Source organism: Cavia porcellus, unplaced genomic scaffold, assembly GCF_034190915.1.
Source record: "Cavia porcellus strain 051 isolate PalLab524CR breed Dunkin Hartley unplaced genomic scaffold, mCavPor4.1 scaffold_12, whole genome shotgun sequence".
In the NCBI taxonomy this organism is placed as follows: domain Eukaryota; kingdom Metazoa; phylum Chordata; class Mammalia; order Rodentia; family Caviidae; genus Cavia; species Cavia porcellus.
Window position 1 is genome coordinate 53188020 of NW_026947495.1, and position 16773 is coordinate 53204792.

Below are 16773 nucleotides of genomic sequence, written 5' to 3' on the forward strand. Positions count from 1 at the left end.
AATCTGTAATATAAATGGCCTTGATACACTAACAAAAAGCAACACAGGCAGAGTAATCAGGAGATATGGTCCATCAAGATGCTCTGATTAGGAAATATACTCAACCTGAAAGAGGATTAATAAACTGAAAGTCAAAGATGAGAAAACAATGTCCTATGTGACAGGGGATCAGAGAAAAATAGGGACAACTCTCGTCCAGCAGCTGCAGATAGGTTGGAAAGTCATGACACTTTTGTGCAGTGGAGAACTACTCAGCTATAAGGAAGGAAAACCTTGAGGCTTTAGTAAGTAAAGGAATACAGCTCAAGATCAAGCTCAGGGTTAAAAAGGTTCAGCACCACTTAGATAGATAATGGGTTGACCCCCTAATCTAAAAACTAAAGGAGTTAGTGGGACCCAAAATACTCAAAGCACCCTGAAAAAGGGAAAGGCAAGGAACTGTCTAAAAAAGGAAGGCAGAAGACATTGTTAATAGTGTATCGGGATTTAAAAGCCACATTAGTCTTATAGCTCTGTTTAGTTTGATTTTATTCTGTTCCAATCTGTCTACTCATACTAGACTTGAGTGCATAGATAGCTATCTCAAAAATAGCAGGATATACTATGGTAACTATCCTTAATTTCCTACTAACTTAAACTGAAGCCCTGTATTACTTACACTGTCTTTCTATGACTGATCTTATTTGAATCTGGTTTGTTAGACTGCTGTTTTGTCCTGACTGATTTTATTTGAATTTGGTATGCTTGATAGTATCAAGTCTAAGAATAGAGGCAATTACCCTGAAGATGACAAGATGTAATAAGATACCCATTCCAGTTTGATTATTAACTGCTTTGGAAGTCCTACAATGTCTCCAATGTTGTGTTTTTATTAAAATTGCTAGGTGATACTATGTTCAATTACATTATGCCTGAGGATGTAGACAATTCTATTGAAAATAACAAGAGACAGCATAGTAACTACTGTAGATCACCAAGTATTATGGTTTTATATGTCTTTTTCGTTTCATGTTTTTCTAGGAATTTGTTTTGTTGTGTTGTTTTGATCTGTTTTTCCCTATAATACAAAAAGGATAAGTATACATGTAGAGATTCACACATGTGTAGAATTTCTAAACAGTTTACGAGAACAGATTATATAATGCACGATGTAATGAACAGATACTCTGAAGAAGAGACACTAAGATACCCAGTGCTAATTCTGTAGCATTATGATATAAAATCTAGCAATACTATTATTCACTGTTCAGACTGATATTAGTCTAGTCTCTTATGTTTAATTTCAACCTACACAAAGAAATGGACAGCTATTTCGAAGAGAACAAGAGACATGATGGCAGTCATTGTTGACTCCCCTACTATCTGGTCTTGAAGACCTAAAATGCCTTCATCATCCTGTTCTGATTAGTTTAGTACTATAATGTTCAGTATGTATTCACTTTGTGTGAAGATGTGGACAACTATTTGGAAGAAAACAAGAGACAATATGATAGACAGTGAAGATCTCCAGTAGTCTTGCTTTGAAATCTTCTTACAATTGTTTCCTTATTATCTGTTTTGCTGTTTAATTTTATCTTCTGTAAAATAAAATAAAATAAATAAATAAAAATTATATATGATCTAAAATATAAAAGAATTAAGTTCATGAACCAAGGTACCACTGTATTTTAATAGTGTTATATTATTGCATTATTATATTATATTATATATAATTACATACATGTTATTGTTATTGTATATAATATATACTAGATATAATATTGTCTATTATTAAATAGTTATATTATTTTACATTGTTATATTATTATTTGATACCTAAAATTTACAGTTAGTATGTAGCTCTAATTAATTCTCCATTTACAATTTTTACATTACAATGCATACACATTCCATTCCTTTAATATAAATAATGTGAAGTATCCTAAGGGAAAACTGCTGCTTAATCTATACAGCAGATTTTTATTAATGAACTTTAAAAATATTTATTAGGCATAAATTGCAATGACTGCAACTAAAACAAATGTTCTTTAAGGTCTCCCAAAAAAATTTAAGAGTATATAAAATAGTATAATTATATATTAAATACTATAATTATATATTATGCTATGCAAGAGGTATAATATTTTTACTATAATTAAATGAAATGTTATAGAATATGGTATATATCTATTGAGAATTATACTTTGTGAGATTATCATGAAAAATTAAACTACTCATAAATGGCAGTGAAAAAAAATGTATGTTGAGTTTTTTCTGCTCTAGCTGGCAGCATGTCTCACTGATCAGCAGAGGCTAACTTCTGAACTCCGGATTCCTAGGGAGTAAGACATTCCTCTTACTCTAAGATCAGCAGTCCCTGCTGCAGGGTGTCAGAATCAAGTGGGCAGGTAAGCAGGGTCTGAGTCACTCTAAAAGTCATGGAACTACTCTAGCTTCTTTTCCACAGGCTTCATTCTGCACTGACATTTCCCAGGACAGCAGCCCTCAAATTGGAAGCCTACCAACACTTTGAAGTTTTAGAAGACAGGAAGTAGGAAGACTATCACTTTCCAGAATATCATCAAAATTAATCTTCCTAAAACACATTTCTGCTAACACCACTTTTTAAGTTCTATTTCATAAAAGAAAGCAAATATCTTGTATGAAACTAACCATACTTTCTGGGGCATAAGTTCACATCTTCATTCTGGGGCATAAGTCCAGATGTATAAACAAAGGATAATTTTATATACTGGCAGTTAAGCAAGAAAGTGAATGACTCTAATGTGTAGGTATAAAATTTTCACAATTCTTCAAATAAACTGAAGGAAATAACTGTGTGGTCAATAATGTTATTTTAAATGATTTTAATGATTTATTACTGAAAAGTTTTTACTATAAAATGAAAAGGAATTTGGGACAAGCTGAATAATAACACCCCAAAGATAACCCAGCTTATTGTCCAGAATCTATGAATATCACCTTACATGAAAAGGACACAGAAGAGAAGTGGAAGGAAGAGAAGGAAGAAGAGGAGGATGAACAGAGGAAAAGAGAAACAAGAAGAAAAGGTAGGAGGGAAAGGAGGAGGAACAGACAGACGAAGAGGAGGAAAAACTGCTATAGTTATGGCTAAATTAAGAATCTTTGAAATGTGATTTTCTTGGATTATTTGGTAGGGCTTAGAATGTTATTGCTCTTAAAAGAGGCAAGTATGACAGAGATAGAACAGACAGCCATTGGACCATGGAGACAGAGATTAGAGCGATGCAGCCACAGCCAAGGAATGCTGGCAGCCACCAGAAGCTGTAAGAGACCAGGAACGTTAACAAAACCAAACTAAGTTGTACTTATAACTTCTAAACCCTGCCTCAGTCCAGTAAGGTAATTCATACTTTACAGCTTATTACAATAAATTTTAAAAATTTCCATAGCTCCTAATACAGATATGCATTTACAAATAAAAAATTTTAAAGGTTAGTCTTTATGTTAATGTCTTAAAAGTGAGAGGTTATTTTTAAATGAAATATTGAGAGAGTATTTCCATTAGGAGACTCACCAGGATGTACACTGATTTATGTCCACACTGCAGTCAATCACAAAAGTAGTTCAGAAGCTGTTTTATTAATTTCTAAAGAACTTTTCATTATGCTATTGTTATGGTTATGTTTGTTACGGTTTTGGGGGATATCTCTCCAAAGCCTCATGTGGTCATGGGGGTGGACTTTTTAGAGGCGGTTGAATTTAGATTTTGTGATTGCTTCATTCTCTAGTCCTGGGATTGGGAATGTGAGTGTCATAGTTGCCCTAGGGCATATAATATAAGGGAAGAAAAGAAGCCTACTCCCTTCTGCTCTTGTTGCTTTTGCTGTCTTCTGCCATCATGAATTGTTGCTCCTCTTCCATGTGCCACCCTACCTTGGAGCCAGCTGATTATAGACTGAAACCTCCACAAACTGAGTTAAATAAATCTTTCTTCCCTTAATTTTGAGCATCAGGTATTTTGCCCCAGCAATACAGCTACCAAAACTATTGATTAAATTTACCTTTCCATCAATTTGAACTCTATGAGCTGGGGGTGGTGGTATATATCTGGATCCTTACTAACTCTGAAGCATGAGACAGGACTGAGCTCAGAAATTTGAGACTAACCTGTACAACATAGTGACATGCCATTTCAAATTTTTTTTGAACTTTAGCTCAAAATCCCAACACATCACTACTTAAGTAAAGAGATGTAATAAATTTATAATATTTCAATCTTGTTTCCATTTTGTTTCTTTATAAACTATCAAAAATAATTAAAAGGAAGCATTCATAATTTCCCTTTGTCTATTTCTATACATCTGAAGAAAATCTTTGTCATATGATCTATACCATGTGCCTCAGAAAATCAATGATGTGAGTCAGTGATTCTACATCCTTACCTACACCTATATGAGGCAGGTGCTCAAACAGTGTCCAGCTGTGGTCATCAATGTAGTGATTCTTCAGGATTAACAGCTGGCAAACATCTCGGGCAGTTATGTCACTGGGTACCTCTAAAGCCCTGCTGGTTTCATCTTCACTGTACACTTTAATCACCTGTATATAGAAAAACAAGAAAAAAAAGTTAAAATATTCTTATTTCTTAAATAAATTTATTGTGTATAACTAAGGTATACAACATGACATTTTGAGATAAATACAGTTAATAAAATTTGCTACTATAGTGAAGCAAATTAACCTAGACATCATTTCCATATGTGTGCAGCGAGGACAGATAAAATATACTCATTTATCAAAATTTCCAAATACAATACAGTATTAACAGTAATCTTCATGTTGTGCATCAGATCTCTTAGACTTGTTCATCCTATACTTCTGCTATTTTGTGTTCTTTGATTTCTAACTCCCCATTCTCCTCCTCCTTATCCCTGCCCCTAAGGACCACTGGTTTATTCTATATTTCTGTATATTTGCTTTTTTAAAAATAAGGTTCCACACACATGTGAGCTCATATACTTTTCTTTGTGTATGGCTATTTCACTTCACAAAATATTCTTGATGTTCAGACATTTTGGAAAATGGCAGGACCTCCTTTCCTAAAGCTTATTAACACTTTACATGTTTGTTTTATTTATTCAGTGATGGGACACACCTTGGCTATTGTTTTATGTTGCAATTAACATGAAAGTGTCAATATCTATTAGTGGTAGTGATTTCATTTCCTTTTGATATACTATATACCCAGAAGAAGGATAGATATCTAGGTCATAAGGTGCATCTATATTTATTTCTTTAGAAGGTTCCACACCACTTTTCAAAATGTCTGCACTAATCAACATTCTCACCAATGGAGTATAATGATTTCCTTTGCTTCACATCCTCATCAACACTTGTCATTTTGACAACAGCCTCCAGAATGAGTGTGAGGTGGGATCTCACAGTGGCTCTGACTAACATTTCCCTGATGATTAGTTATGTTTGGCACCTTTTCATACTCTTGTTGACCATTTTTAAACATATTTCATACACATTCTTTTGGAGAAATGTATATTCAAGACATGTGCTCAATGTTTAACTCAGTTGGTTTTCTGCTACAGAATTTTAAAAGTTCTTTAAAAGTTTTAAATATTAATCCTTACCAGATTCATGATTTAAATTTTTTTCTCAATCCACAGATAGCCTTTTCACTACAATAGTGTATTACAATGTCATTCTAGTAAGTCAACAAACTTATTGAGCTAATTATATATTTCTTATGTAGTGTCTTGTACATTTAATTTTCTAATACACTGATTGAAAGCTACCTATCCAAAACCTGTCAGTCTTTTTCCCCACTATCTTTTCTTCAATATCTAAATTAAAGGCCATTCAATGACTACCAAAAGTCATTTCCCTACCTTTCCGGTTTATTAAAAATCTATGTACCTCTCATCAGTACTTAATATTTTCCACTTCATATTTAAATCCTGTAAGCAATCCAGAAAACATAAGTGATTTATTCCTAAATATACTCATGAAGTAAAGAATAAAATCAGATTTTATGAAAAGATAACTTCATTTTAGGTTTAGAAGTTTAGGTAGATCCTCACCACACCCATTTTCTCCCTTGCAATTAGATGCAACCATGGGAGAGGTTTTAGTTGCAGATTATAAGCATATGGAATGTGGCACTTTAAGGCCTCACCTGTAAGATTTTCACACATACTGTCCTCTGTTCTCTTTCATCCTGTCACTGTATGAAAATGACTGCACAGACCTAGAGGAAAGAAAGGCTGTAGCCACAAGATAGCCTTTGTCCTGAAATAACCTCATGAAAGATGCCTAACTAGAAACACCCAGATGAGATGCTGATATGATCAAGAAATAAAATTCTACTGTGTTAACTCACTGTGAATTAGTGTTTACATGTGAGAGCAGCCAATGGTCTTCTAAATTACCTGAAATTTGAGTTCAGTATAAAGCATTCCCCTCAACATTTATCAAACTGTGCTCTGTGCTGGACTTTCCATTATAAATTGTTCCATGTAGTAATTAAATCAATTATAAGAAGATTTAAAAACCTGAAAATTACATGGTAAGATCAATACATACAAAAGTGAGAAATAGGGCTTGGGATATAATTCAGTCGCATAAGTGCCTGCCTGACAAGCACAAGGTCCTAAGTTTGATTTCTGGTACCAAAACAAAAAGTGAGAAATGATAAAACTCAACATCTATCAAAAGTACATTGACATTTTCACACTTTCAGCAATTTGAAAAAGTTTGAAAGAAAATCATTTATACGTTATGTATCATCTATTATTTTTAAATTATTCTTAATAACAGTATAATGAAATAATTGCTTTCTTTAAATGATGGGGTGATATAAAGTGGTAAACCTATTTTGTACATCTATTGGAAAATGTTCATTAAAAGCATTAAAAGGTCCATTCCTTTGGCCCAGTGATTTTTCTTAACCAAATTTTCTCAATAAATCTGTCCTAAATGTCTGAGGATTGACATATCCAACGAAGCCATTATTTATAATTCTACCAATCTAAATGTTCAACAATAAAAAGGTAACAGTGCTTTCATAAAATGGGATATTATATTGTTCTTAAAAATAGTATACTAAGATACTATATTAAAGAGTTTAAATAGTTCTTTTAGCAGTACAGTGCAAGCTTGCTTGACTTTGCCTACCAGACAGCTACCCTTCTTTCTGTGGCAGTATTGTGATTTCCTTTCAGAGCACCATGCTCTCCCTTACCAGCTGCCTTTATGATTCCAGCATCCTTATCTTCAACTAAGAGATGCTATGTTCTATCTGATGGAACTGGCTTTCAAAAGCTGATAAGCATTCAGAAGTATTCCAGCCAGGCATCTTGAAATTACTCATGAGGTTGTATTTACATCACAGAAATTACTACCACAAATATGTGTGGACATTTTAATCACTTTTTAATTTTTAGAGTCAGTTTATCTGTGTATAACTGAGTTGGCTTCAAGGCTGAAGATGTTTTCCAGATTGTCCAAGTAGTACCCAAAATGTTTCTGACAATAGAGACCACTGCACAGATGGGTACATGACATAATCAGAGCCAATTACAGCCAATGTAGAATATGTGTTCATCAGTAGAGTGAGCTCTTTTCTACTGGGCTTCACTCTGGGAAGATGTAGGCTGGAGCCACTGCTGCTCAGAAAGAATGCAAGTATAAACAAAAAGGGCTCACATGGAATAAATCAGACTGCAGTGGGCTGAATGTTTGTGCCCCTCCCTCCATTTCACACACCAAAACCATAATTTCAAAGGAATAATATCTTGAGCTGGGCCTCTAAGAAGCAATCAGGTCAGTGGATGAGGTCCTCATCAGTGCCTTCATGGAAAGGTCACTCTAACTCTAGATGAGTACAACACATGCTTGCAACTCATTGTTCCTCAGTTACTCAGTGTAGTGCCCTCTACCTGGAACACACTCAAAGCCCCACCGACAACATGCATTCTTTGGCAAATTCTCACTTATGTTTGGCCATGCTTCCAATGGAACCCCTTCAGAAAATTTATCCTGATTGCCCCATAATTGTTATAAGCCCCTTTATCTTGTTCTTTCTGTTGACTGACTGATTTTGAGGTATCAAGGATAGAACCAGGGCCTTCTCACTGAGCTAGATCCTCAGCCCTTTAAAGGTATTTATTTTGAGATAAGATCTCATTAAATTGTTTGAACTTATGATTATTCTGCCTCAAGCCTTTCAGAGTACAGGGATTACCTATACTACCGCACACAGTTAATGTACCCCCCTTTACATACATTTATTTTATAATTATCTCTTTGCATGTGTTTCTCCCCAACTATGCTATAAAGCTCCTTTAAGAAAAATCTCTGTTCACTATTTATCACTGCATCACTGGGATCTTGCCTGGGTGATATTGGTTTAATAATAATGCACAAAGTAAAAGAATTTTAGACCTACTAAAAAATCTATCAGCATTTTACACAGAGCAAATATTTAATATATATGTAACATTTAACCTAAAAATATTTTCAAATATGAAGTATACAATTATTTAAACTTTTTATGCTCAGGAAATTAAAATTCTTGTCAGTGAGAAACAGACATACTGTTTTTCATCATGAAAAAATCCTAAGTAAGAATTCACTCACTGAATGTGGCACTTTTGAGTTTTAAAGCCTTTGAGGTGACCATGAAAGTCATATGAAAAAGTTACGAATACATATGGTCAATATCAATTAGTTATCTCTAAATCTTTTTTTTTATTAAAACATGTAGTTCAATATGATGTACTGGCTGTTATCTTGTTGCTGAGACAAAATATCTAACACCTGCATTTAACGGTGGAAAAGTTTATTCAGGTTCACAGTTACAGCTTATGGGCAGGTGGCTCCAAGGCAGAAACTTCATGGTAGAAGGCTGCATCACAGGAAATCTGTTTCGCTCTTGGCCGCCAGAAAGCAGAGAGCTGAGGAAGGACTCAGAGAAAAAGGAACCAGCTACAAGACACAGTCCCCATGGTCATGGCCCAGAGACAAACCTGGACGTGTGCCTCATTAACTGCCTATGTGTCTCCTAGCTAATAAAATTGGCAATAAGACTAACCAATAGAGATGTAAAGATGTCTGGAGTCCCAGTGTTTTCCATCTAGGTGGCTATTGGTCCTAAGATTGTACCTTGTGCATAGTGCCTGTGCTGGGAGGCTGGTGGCATCTTGAAGGATGCTTCTACTATGTACTCATCCTGCTAGGACTACATGTGACTGGACCAAAGTATTCATGAGTGTTCCTGCCAAAAAGCAACATGAAGACAATTCCAAGAGAATGAGAAGATCCAGCTCTAGGATGGCTCCTTCCTGCAAAGCAATGATGTTTAGCCACTGCAGCAGTTTCCTGCTGCACATTCCATGCCAGGTACTGCTAAACCATGACGAATGTCTGCTCAGCCCGTTTCCTGTACTTCCTGACAAGATCATGTGCTTCTTATCAGAAACTATCATGGTCAAGGTGCACAGACACATGCCTCCTGTTTGGCAAGTTCTTTTATTTTGGAGAAGGTAAGAAAAATGAACAACTAGAAACATTCAGAAGTCTAAGCCAGAATCAAAAACAAGGAGGGCAACAGAGCCAGATGTAAAGTTAGAAAAAAATGGAAGATTTAACTAACCAGTCGGGAAGTGACATTATTTTGTTCAAGCTATGTCACCAAAAATTTAAAAGAAATAAGTTGCCAAAGATTGAGAGACTTAAATACACAAGGTCTAGGTCAACTTAAAATTCCTAGAATAGGTGCATGTATTCATTTCAAAAATAAATAAAACCTGCTGAGAGAAAACTTAATACTTTCATTTGAACTCCATTTCAACCCAGTTTTTAAAAATCCTATTTAATGCTGACATTTGTCCAAGAATGCATTTGTCTATGAATGGTGAAATTATATCTAGGTTAATCTTCCACAGCACCAAATCCCTGTCATCTCTGAAATCTGTTCAATAATTATGAAAGCTTTTTATGCTAACAATGTAGTCCCAGCACTAAGAACTCAATTTCATTTCTATTTATTTCTCTGTTAAACACATGAAGAAGGAAAGGCTAAGTATTAACTCTCTAATAGAGTTGATATCACTCCTTGTTTAAGACAAAAATGGCCAGGTGTGGCTGTGCACACCTGTCATGTCAGCATTCTGGAAGCTGAAGCAAAAGGAACACCTGAAGTTCAAGGCCAGCCTGGGCTGCAAAGTGAATTCAAGGCCAGACTGAACTACATAGTAAACTGTCTCAAAAAAAAAAAAAAAAGTCAACTCACCAAAAAAGATGTATCATTAAATGTTAAACCTACATTTAAAACTTTTTATGATCATGTAAAAATCAAATAGAAGAACTGTTATTAAGAATGATTAAAACAAAAAATTGGAGTTCTGGTTCCTCTACATACTGAGAAGGAAAAAAAGATTTAAAGTTTATTTAATTGTGCTATTTAATAAAACAGTATTTTACATTTCCAGTTCATTTGTAGTTTAGAGGCCCAAATTCTCAGCTATCTTCATAAAGTAAAAAAAAAAAAACCCAGGATGACAATAATATTACTTACATTTATATACAAAATCATTTGAGATTCTATATACCAACAGCAAGAAACCCTGCCCAGACCAAAAGAAACATAGAAATGAACTTTGTCTCATCAAATGGATTGAAAGCTGACTAACCAGAAAGACAAGGCTCTTATAAGCTTTGTTTATACCATCCCAAATCACAGAGTGCCCAAGGAAAGCCACAACTGACCCATACACTGGCTATGTTGGGAAACCCTCTGTACCATTGCACTTCTGACAATCTCAGCAACCTTGGCCTTTGGAGTAGTTTACAGTTTCAAATGATGTTCAGGGAGCAAGTGGCACACAGCAGTGAAAATTTAGTAGTCATGGCCACCCCAGCAAGGACATGCTGGACTGTGGGTGGGGCAAGTCTCTGTTTGGGCTGACATCCTATCAAGGCCTAATTTTATGTTACACGTCAACCCCTCTCCTTGAACGCACTCTATAAAAAGTAAATAAAGTAGATTTTAAAAATATTTTTTAAAAAAACAGGGAATACAACAATATTAAAATAGATAAAAAACAAGAAAGGGTAACTTTTAGAAAAGGAAGTCTAAAAGTCTCTAGACTTAAGAGATGAAATATTTAAAATGTAAGCCCCAGGCCAGTGGTAGAGAGCCTAGGGCACACATGCTGTAGATAGCTGTTTGTATCACTGAAAGCTTTAACAGGTTGGCATCACTGCCATAGGGCACTGCTGAATAAATAAACAGAGGGAAGCTGAAAGCCAGTTCGGGATGCGTTACAGCCAAAGCGTCCATAGCATTTCTCTGCAGCACCTACCTGAAATCCTGATTCTAAGAACATACTATTTGAAAAGCACTAAGGAGCAAAGACTGACCAGTCAGCCCTTCTGCCCCAGGTTTAACCCTAAGGTGTGAAATAACACAGGACAAGCAGTTTCTTTTTCAATGTGAATTCATTCTAGAATATTTGAAATGCTACAGAGCAGAAAGGGAGCTTTAAACCTAACGTGCTGATAAAGTTTTAATACTCCATGAGTTTGCCCAAAACTTTATTTCTTCAGAGGAGAATGAAGAGAAGGATAATCATTCAGCAGGTAAAAACATGAGCAAAGATTAGTCATAAATAATTCAGCAAAAATCAATAGAATGAAGAGACAGAAAGAAAAAAGTACACAAGTGCTGAGCAGGGTAGTATAATCCCAACACTCCAGAGGCTGAGGCAGAAGGATTAGGAGTTTGAGGTCAGCTTGGGGTATGCAATGAGTGAAAGGCCAGGGTGAACTACATAGCAATAGCCTGTCTCTAAAACCATCCCGCTCCCCACAAAAAACAATCTAACATGGAGGAAAAGGGTATTTGGGGCATGATTATCTCTGGCTAAGTTTGTATTAAAGTTCTCAGCTTAGGAATATTTTCACTTCATTTTAACCTAAATTAATATATAAACTAACTTAAAGTCATATTTAAATATTATATCATGAAAGTGTAACATTTTAAATAGAAACTACCATTTCATTAATTTATTCATATTTATACTTTACACATCAACCCCTTCCCTTGACTGTACTCTATAAAGTAAAGATTTTAGAAATAATGTTTTCTAAAAATAGGAAATACAACAATATTAATTATCAATACACAATTAACATAAATATTCAAGTTAAAAAGGAAAGCCCAAAGATGTTTTTTTTTTTGAACTAGCTCCTGTGGTGGAGCTTATTTCTATGGTTTCTTAAAAGTTTATAACTCAGCTAAAGTAGGATTATAAAGCAAATTCTAATGTTTTAAATTTTTTCAATATTATTTTTCAAGAGATAAGCCATGTAGCTAAATCATGTGAAATATTTTTGTGGCAAGGTCAGAGTATCCCTGGGTTTTCACATTCTTCTAAATAAGAAATGCAGTATCCTAAGATAAGAGGAAACATTCTTACATATTTTGAGTTAAGCAGTTCAATGTGTTCCCTTGGGAATGAGAAGTAATATATTCATTATTACTTATTCCAAATCTCTAACAGTGTTTTTAAGTGTTATATTTTAAAAGCAAAGACTGTTCCAAAAGACCCTAATAGCTCCAGAAAAGCTGTTGCTTTCTTATTTCCATTCTGTATTATTTTGCTGGTTGTCAAACATTTACTAAGAGCAAAACTGTAAATAGGTTAGAGAGATCAGGTGGTACAAAAAGTCTTGAATCATCTCCTTAGAGGGAGATAGTCAGGAGCACATTTTACTTAATTATGAACAATAGATGTTTGATTTGTTACATTAATTTTCAACAGATTTTATTGCCTTTACCCGAATTACAAGAATTGATGGACAAAAGCGAGTTTATTCTCTATTCCTGGTTCTCCCTTTAACTTTATAGACTATAATCCTTTCTTTCATCCTTCCCTTATTCTCTGACTGCAACTACAATTTTTCCCTAGGTTTCTTGAATGAGCTGCGCTCCTTCCTGACACATGGCCTTTGCACATGCTGTCACTTCCACCTAAAGACTGTCTCCCTATCTTCCATTTGTTCTTGCCTTCATCAGACTGCAAATAACCCATTATTTCAGTGGGGAAGCTTTCATGACCCTTCTGCTCTTTGCTCCAAGTGCACATATATACAATTAGCAATCACTGCCCACTGCAATTGCAACTTAGAACACCGTATGGCATTAGGTCCTACAGCAGTGCTTACTTCTCACGATGTCCCCAGCAGTCAGGAAAACAGATGGCAGCCATCACATATAACCTGGTGTGAGATAGCACAAAGGACTCTCAAAGAGTGGCACTCTGTCCTTATGGAGTTTGAAAATCTCCAGGGGAGAAAAAACATGGACCAAGGAGAAAACAGAAAGAGGTGTTCATGAAGTTTGTGAAATGAATAAAGACAAGGGTAACTGAAGTAGCCCATTTCATGTCTGATTCTGCAAGAGGGCACAAGCCAGAAAAACATCTGGGGGCAAGGGGCAAACATTATGAGCAAAGATACAGGGGAAGAAAGGACCAGACATGCTTTTACACACATGGAAGAGCAAACAGCAACATGCTACCAGCAGGAGGACCCTGTTATGAGGAGCAGGTGAGGAAGCACAGCTGCCAGCTGCCCTACGGAAGGGCAGCCCCCGCCTTGGCAGCTGTACACTGATTTCCATTGGTGCAAACAAGTAAAGAGGCCCCCACAAGAATGGGTCGTATTTAGAACACACAAATTACAGGGTACTTTTTTAAAATGGATGGCAATATAGAATTAGGTTTCCAAATAACAGTTTTATATGAATATGATTACAAAGTGGTAAGAGAATAAGGATAAATAACTTCATGGTGACTTAATCATCTAAGAAAGGATTCAGCTACAAGCAGCAGAAAATCTGCACTACAATGTATTAAGCAGATTAAGTTTTTTTCAACATTGGGCAGCTCAGAGTTTGGTTTGACAGTATTATCAGTGTCCCACTGACTAGTATTCTTTTTGTTCTTCCCTGAATTTTGTAATCTTAAGATCATAAAATGATCCTATAGCACCTCTGGGGGGAAAAAAAAGAAAAGAAGAGCTCATAAAATACTCATTTTTATGTCTTACATTTTGAGAGAAAAATTATGAGACATACCTGGATGAAAAGATGAACTAAAAAAATACAAAATCAGTATTTAAAAAATCTACAGATTCCCATATACCTATAACAGCTAAGGCAGGGAAAAATTGTAGTCAAGATAGCTTTAAAAAGCAAACAAAAACCCTAAGAGTCAATACAAATTCAGCTTTATCCCCATTAAACTTTCAATACTTTGTTCACAGAACTAGGAAAAATAATCCTAAAATTCATATGAAAACAAACACCCAGAATAAAGAAACATATCCTGAACAAAAAGAACAAAGCTAGGGGTATCACAATATCTGATTTTAAATTACAGTATATGAGATGTGATCAAAATATATTGTTTAAACTTTTTAAAAAATTTTACAGCAAAAGACACATTGCCCAAAAGAGGGCCCAGAAACTAACCCATGCATCTACAGTTATCTGATTCTTACAAAGAAGCCAAAAAATATACAGTGGAGACAAGACGGCCTTTTTTTACCAGCTCTGGGAAAATTAAATATCCATATGCAGAAGATTGAATCTAGATCCCTATCTCTCACCTCTACTAAAATCAATCCAAAACTGATTGAAATCCTAAGTATCAGACCTAAAATGTTACACTACAAAAAGAAAACATAGGGAAAACATTTTAAGCCATAGCCACCAGCAGAAGTTTCTTGACTAAGACTCCAATAGCACAGAAAGTAATAGCAAAATTCAACAAATAGAACATCAAATTATTAAGATTCTGCACAGCAATGGAAACAACCAAATAGAAGGAAGAGACAGGCTACAGAAGGGAGATCTTTGTCAGGTACTATTCCAAAAAAGGATTAGTGTCTAGAATACATAAACAACTCAAGAAAACTTTTAACACCAAAAAGTCAAATAACCCAATCATTAAATTGGCAAAGAATTGGACACTTTTCAAGAGAAATGCATAAATGTCTTACACGTAAATGAAAATACGTTTAACATCTTTTTGCTATTAGGAAAATGCAAATCAAAACTACACTGAAATTCCATCTCCCCTCAATCATACTGTCATACTGGATATCATCAAGAATACACAACAAAATTAAAAAAGAATAGCTGGTGTAGATGCAGGGAGAAAAGGACCAATTTTACAGTGCTGGTGGGAATGTAAATTAGTATAACCACTACAGAAATCAGTATGGCTCCTCAACACACTAAAAAGAGAACTTCCATATGATCTTTGGATGTCTTTGGTGTATTCCACAATGAATACCAGCTCTCTTTGGTGTATACCACAAGGAATTAAATTCAGAATATTTTAAGGTACCTGCATAACTATGTCTATTATAGCATAATTCACGATAACAGCCCTCTTCTGTTCTGTTGGTCTCTGTGTCTATTTTGTGCCAGTACTATGCTACTTTTGTGTTTTGTATAAGATGTGGTCAATACACGTATTGAATATTGAAATTTTCAAATTACAGTAAAAACACATTGTCTTAAATCTCCCTTGAAGTATGCCGCCTCTCTCTGAACATAATGTCTTTACTGTTGTCTCTTTCTGTAACTGTCCTAGAAGTCCTCTTTCCTGAGTGTCTCTGTGAGAGACGCTTAAAAAAATACCCTGAGTGCTACTGCCAAGTGCTATTCAATGGAAAGGCAGACTCATAATGTCTACATACTCATTAACAGATGAATAAAGAAAACGTGGTATATTCATCAGAGCAAGTATTATTTAATCACAAAGAAGCATGAACTTATATCATTTGCAGAAAAATGGGTGGAACTGGAGAGAATCATAATAAGTGAAACAAGTGAGACTCAGAAAGTAAAATGTAGTATGTTCACCTAAATATGTGGAGTCTCAAAAATATGACATGAAACTAGAAAGAGTAGCATTAGAGAAAAGGAAGAGAATGAGAGGATATAAGGAAAGGTAACAAGAACATATACATTATTGGAATATAGTATGTATGAAAAAACATATAGAAATCCAGAATTTAAAAATTAATAGCACCATAAAATATGTTCAAATATTCTTTTTATTAGTACACGTTTATAGCACATAATAATCATACTCATCATGGGGATCTGGTTCATGTACATAATAAAAAAATAAGGAAAACCAACCCAAAAGAGAGAAATATAACATAAAAAAATACAAATCACGAACTGATTCCAGAATTAGAGACTATATATTACTAAGAATCCATGGAGAGCAGCCCACACTTTGGGATACGAATTCAAAATGATGTAAGAATTAGTTTCAATTCAGTGTCAGGTGAAAGAGGTTTCAGTGCAGCCCACTACTAGAAATGTACTAAACTTGGTATGGGAATGGGGTTTACATGGCCACATCTGACAGCTTGGATCAGTGATGGTGACCCTGTGGAATCATGCCATGTCTAGGCTTCCACCCAAGAGAAGACAGTCTACAAGCCGGAAGAGGCTCAGAACATCTAACTCCTCTGCTCTGCTTGCTCTTTCTCTACTCTTTACATTTTCTGTTGTCTCTGGTCAGAGCCTCGACTACTTCCTTGGTATTTTCTCCCCATAAGGGATAGAAAAAAAGACAATCAAATGGACACTCAAGTTTATAGAGAGACGTCCTTTTGGTTTGTCCTGCTTTGCAACCCAAAAGAAGAGGGAAAAATTCAAATTTCATTATTAAAAGAAGCAAATATTAAAAACAGTTGAAATTACCTAAA

General features: G+C 35.0%; 1 protein-coding gene across 2 annotated transcripts in view; it reads right to left on the reverse strand.

Moving 5' to 3' along the window:
* Positions 1-16773, reverse strand: part of Grb14 (growth factor receptor bound protein 14) — a 127015-nt gene that overhangs the window by 53502 nt on the left and 56740 nt on the right. For both annotated transcript variants that reach the window (XM_063259179.1, XM_063259180.1), the window contains one exon: positions 4407-4563. In XM_063259179.1, the coding sequence (XP_063115249.1) occupies positions 4407-4563 (157 nt within the window). The remainder of the gene's footprint in view (positions 1-4406; positions 4564-16773) is intronic.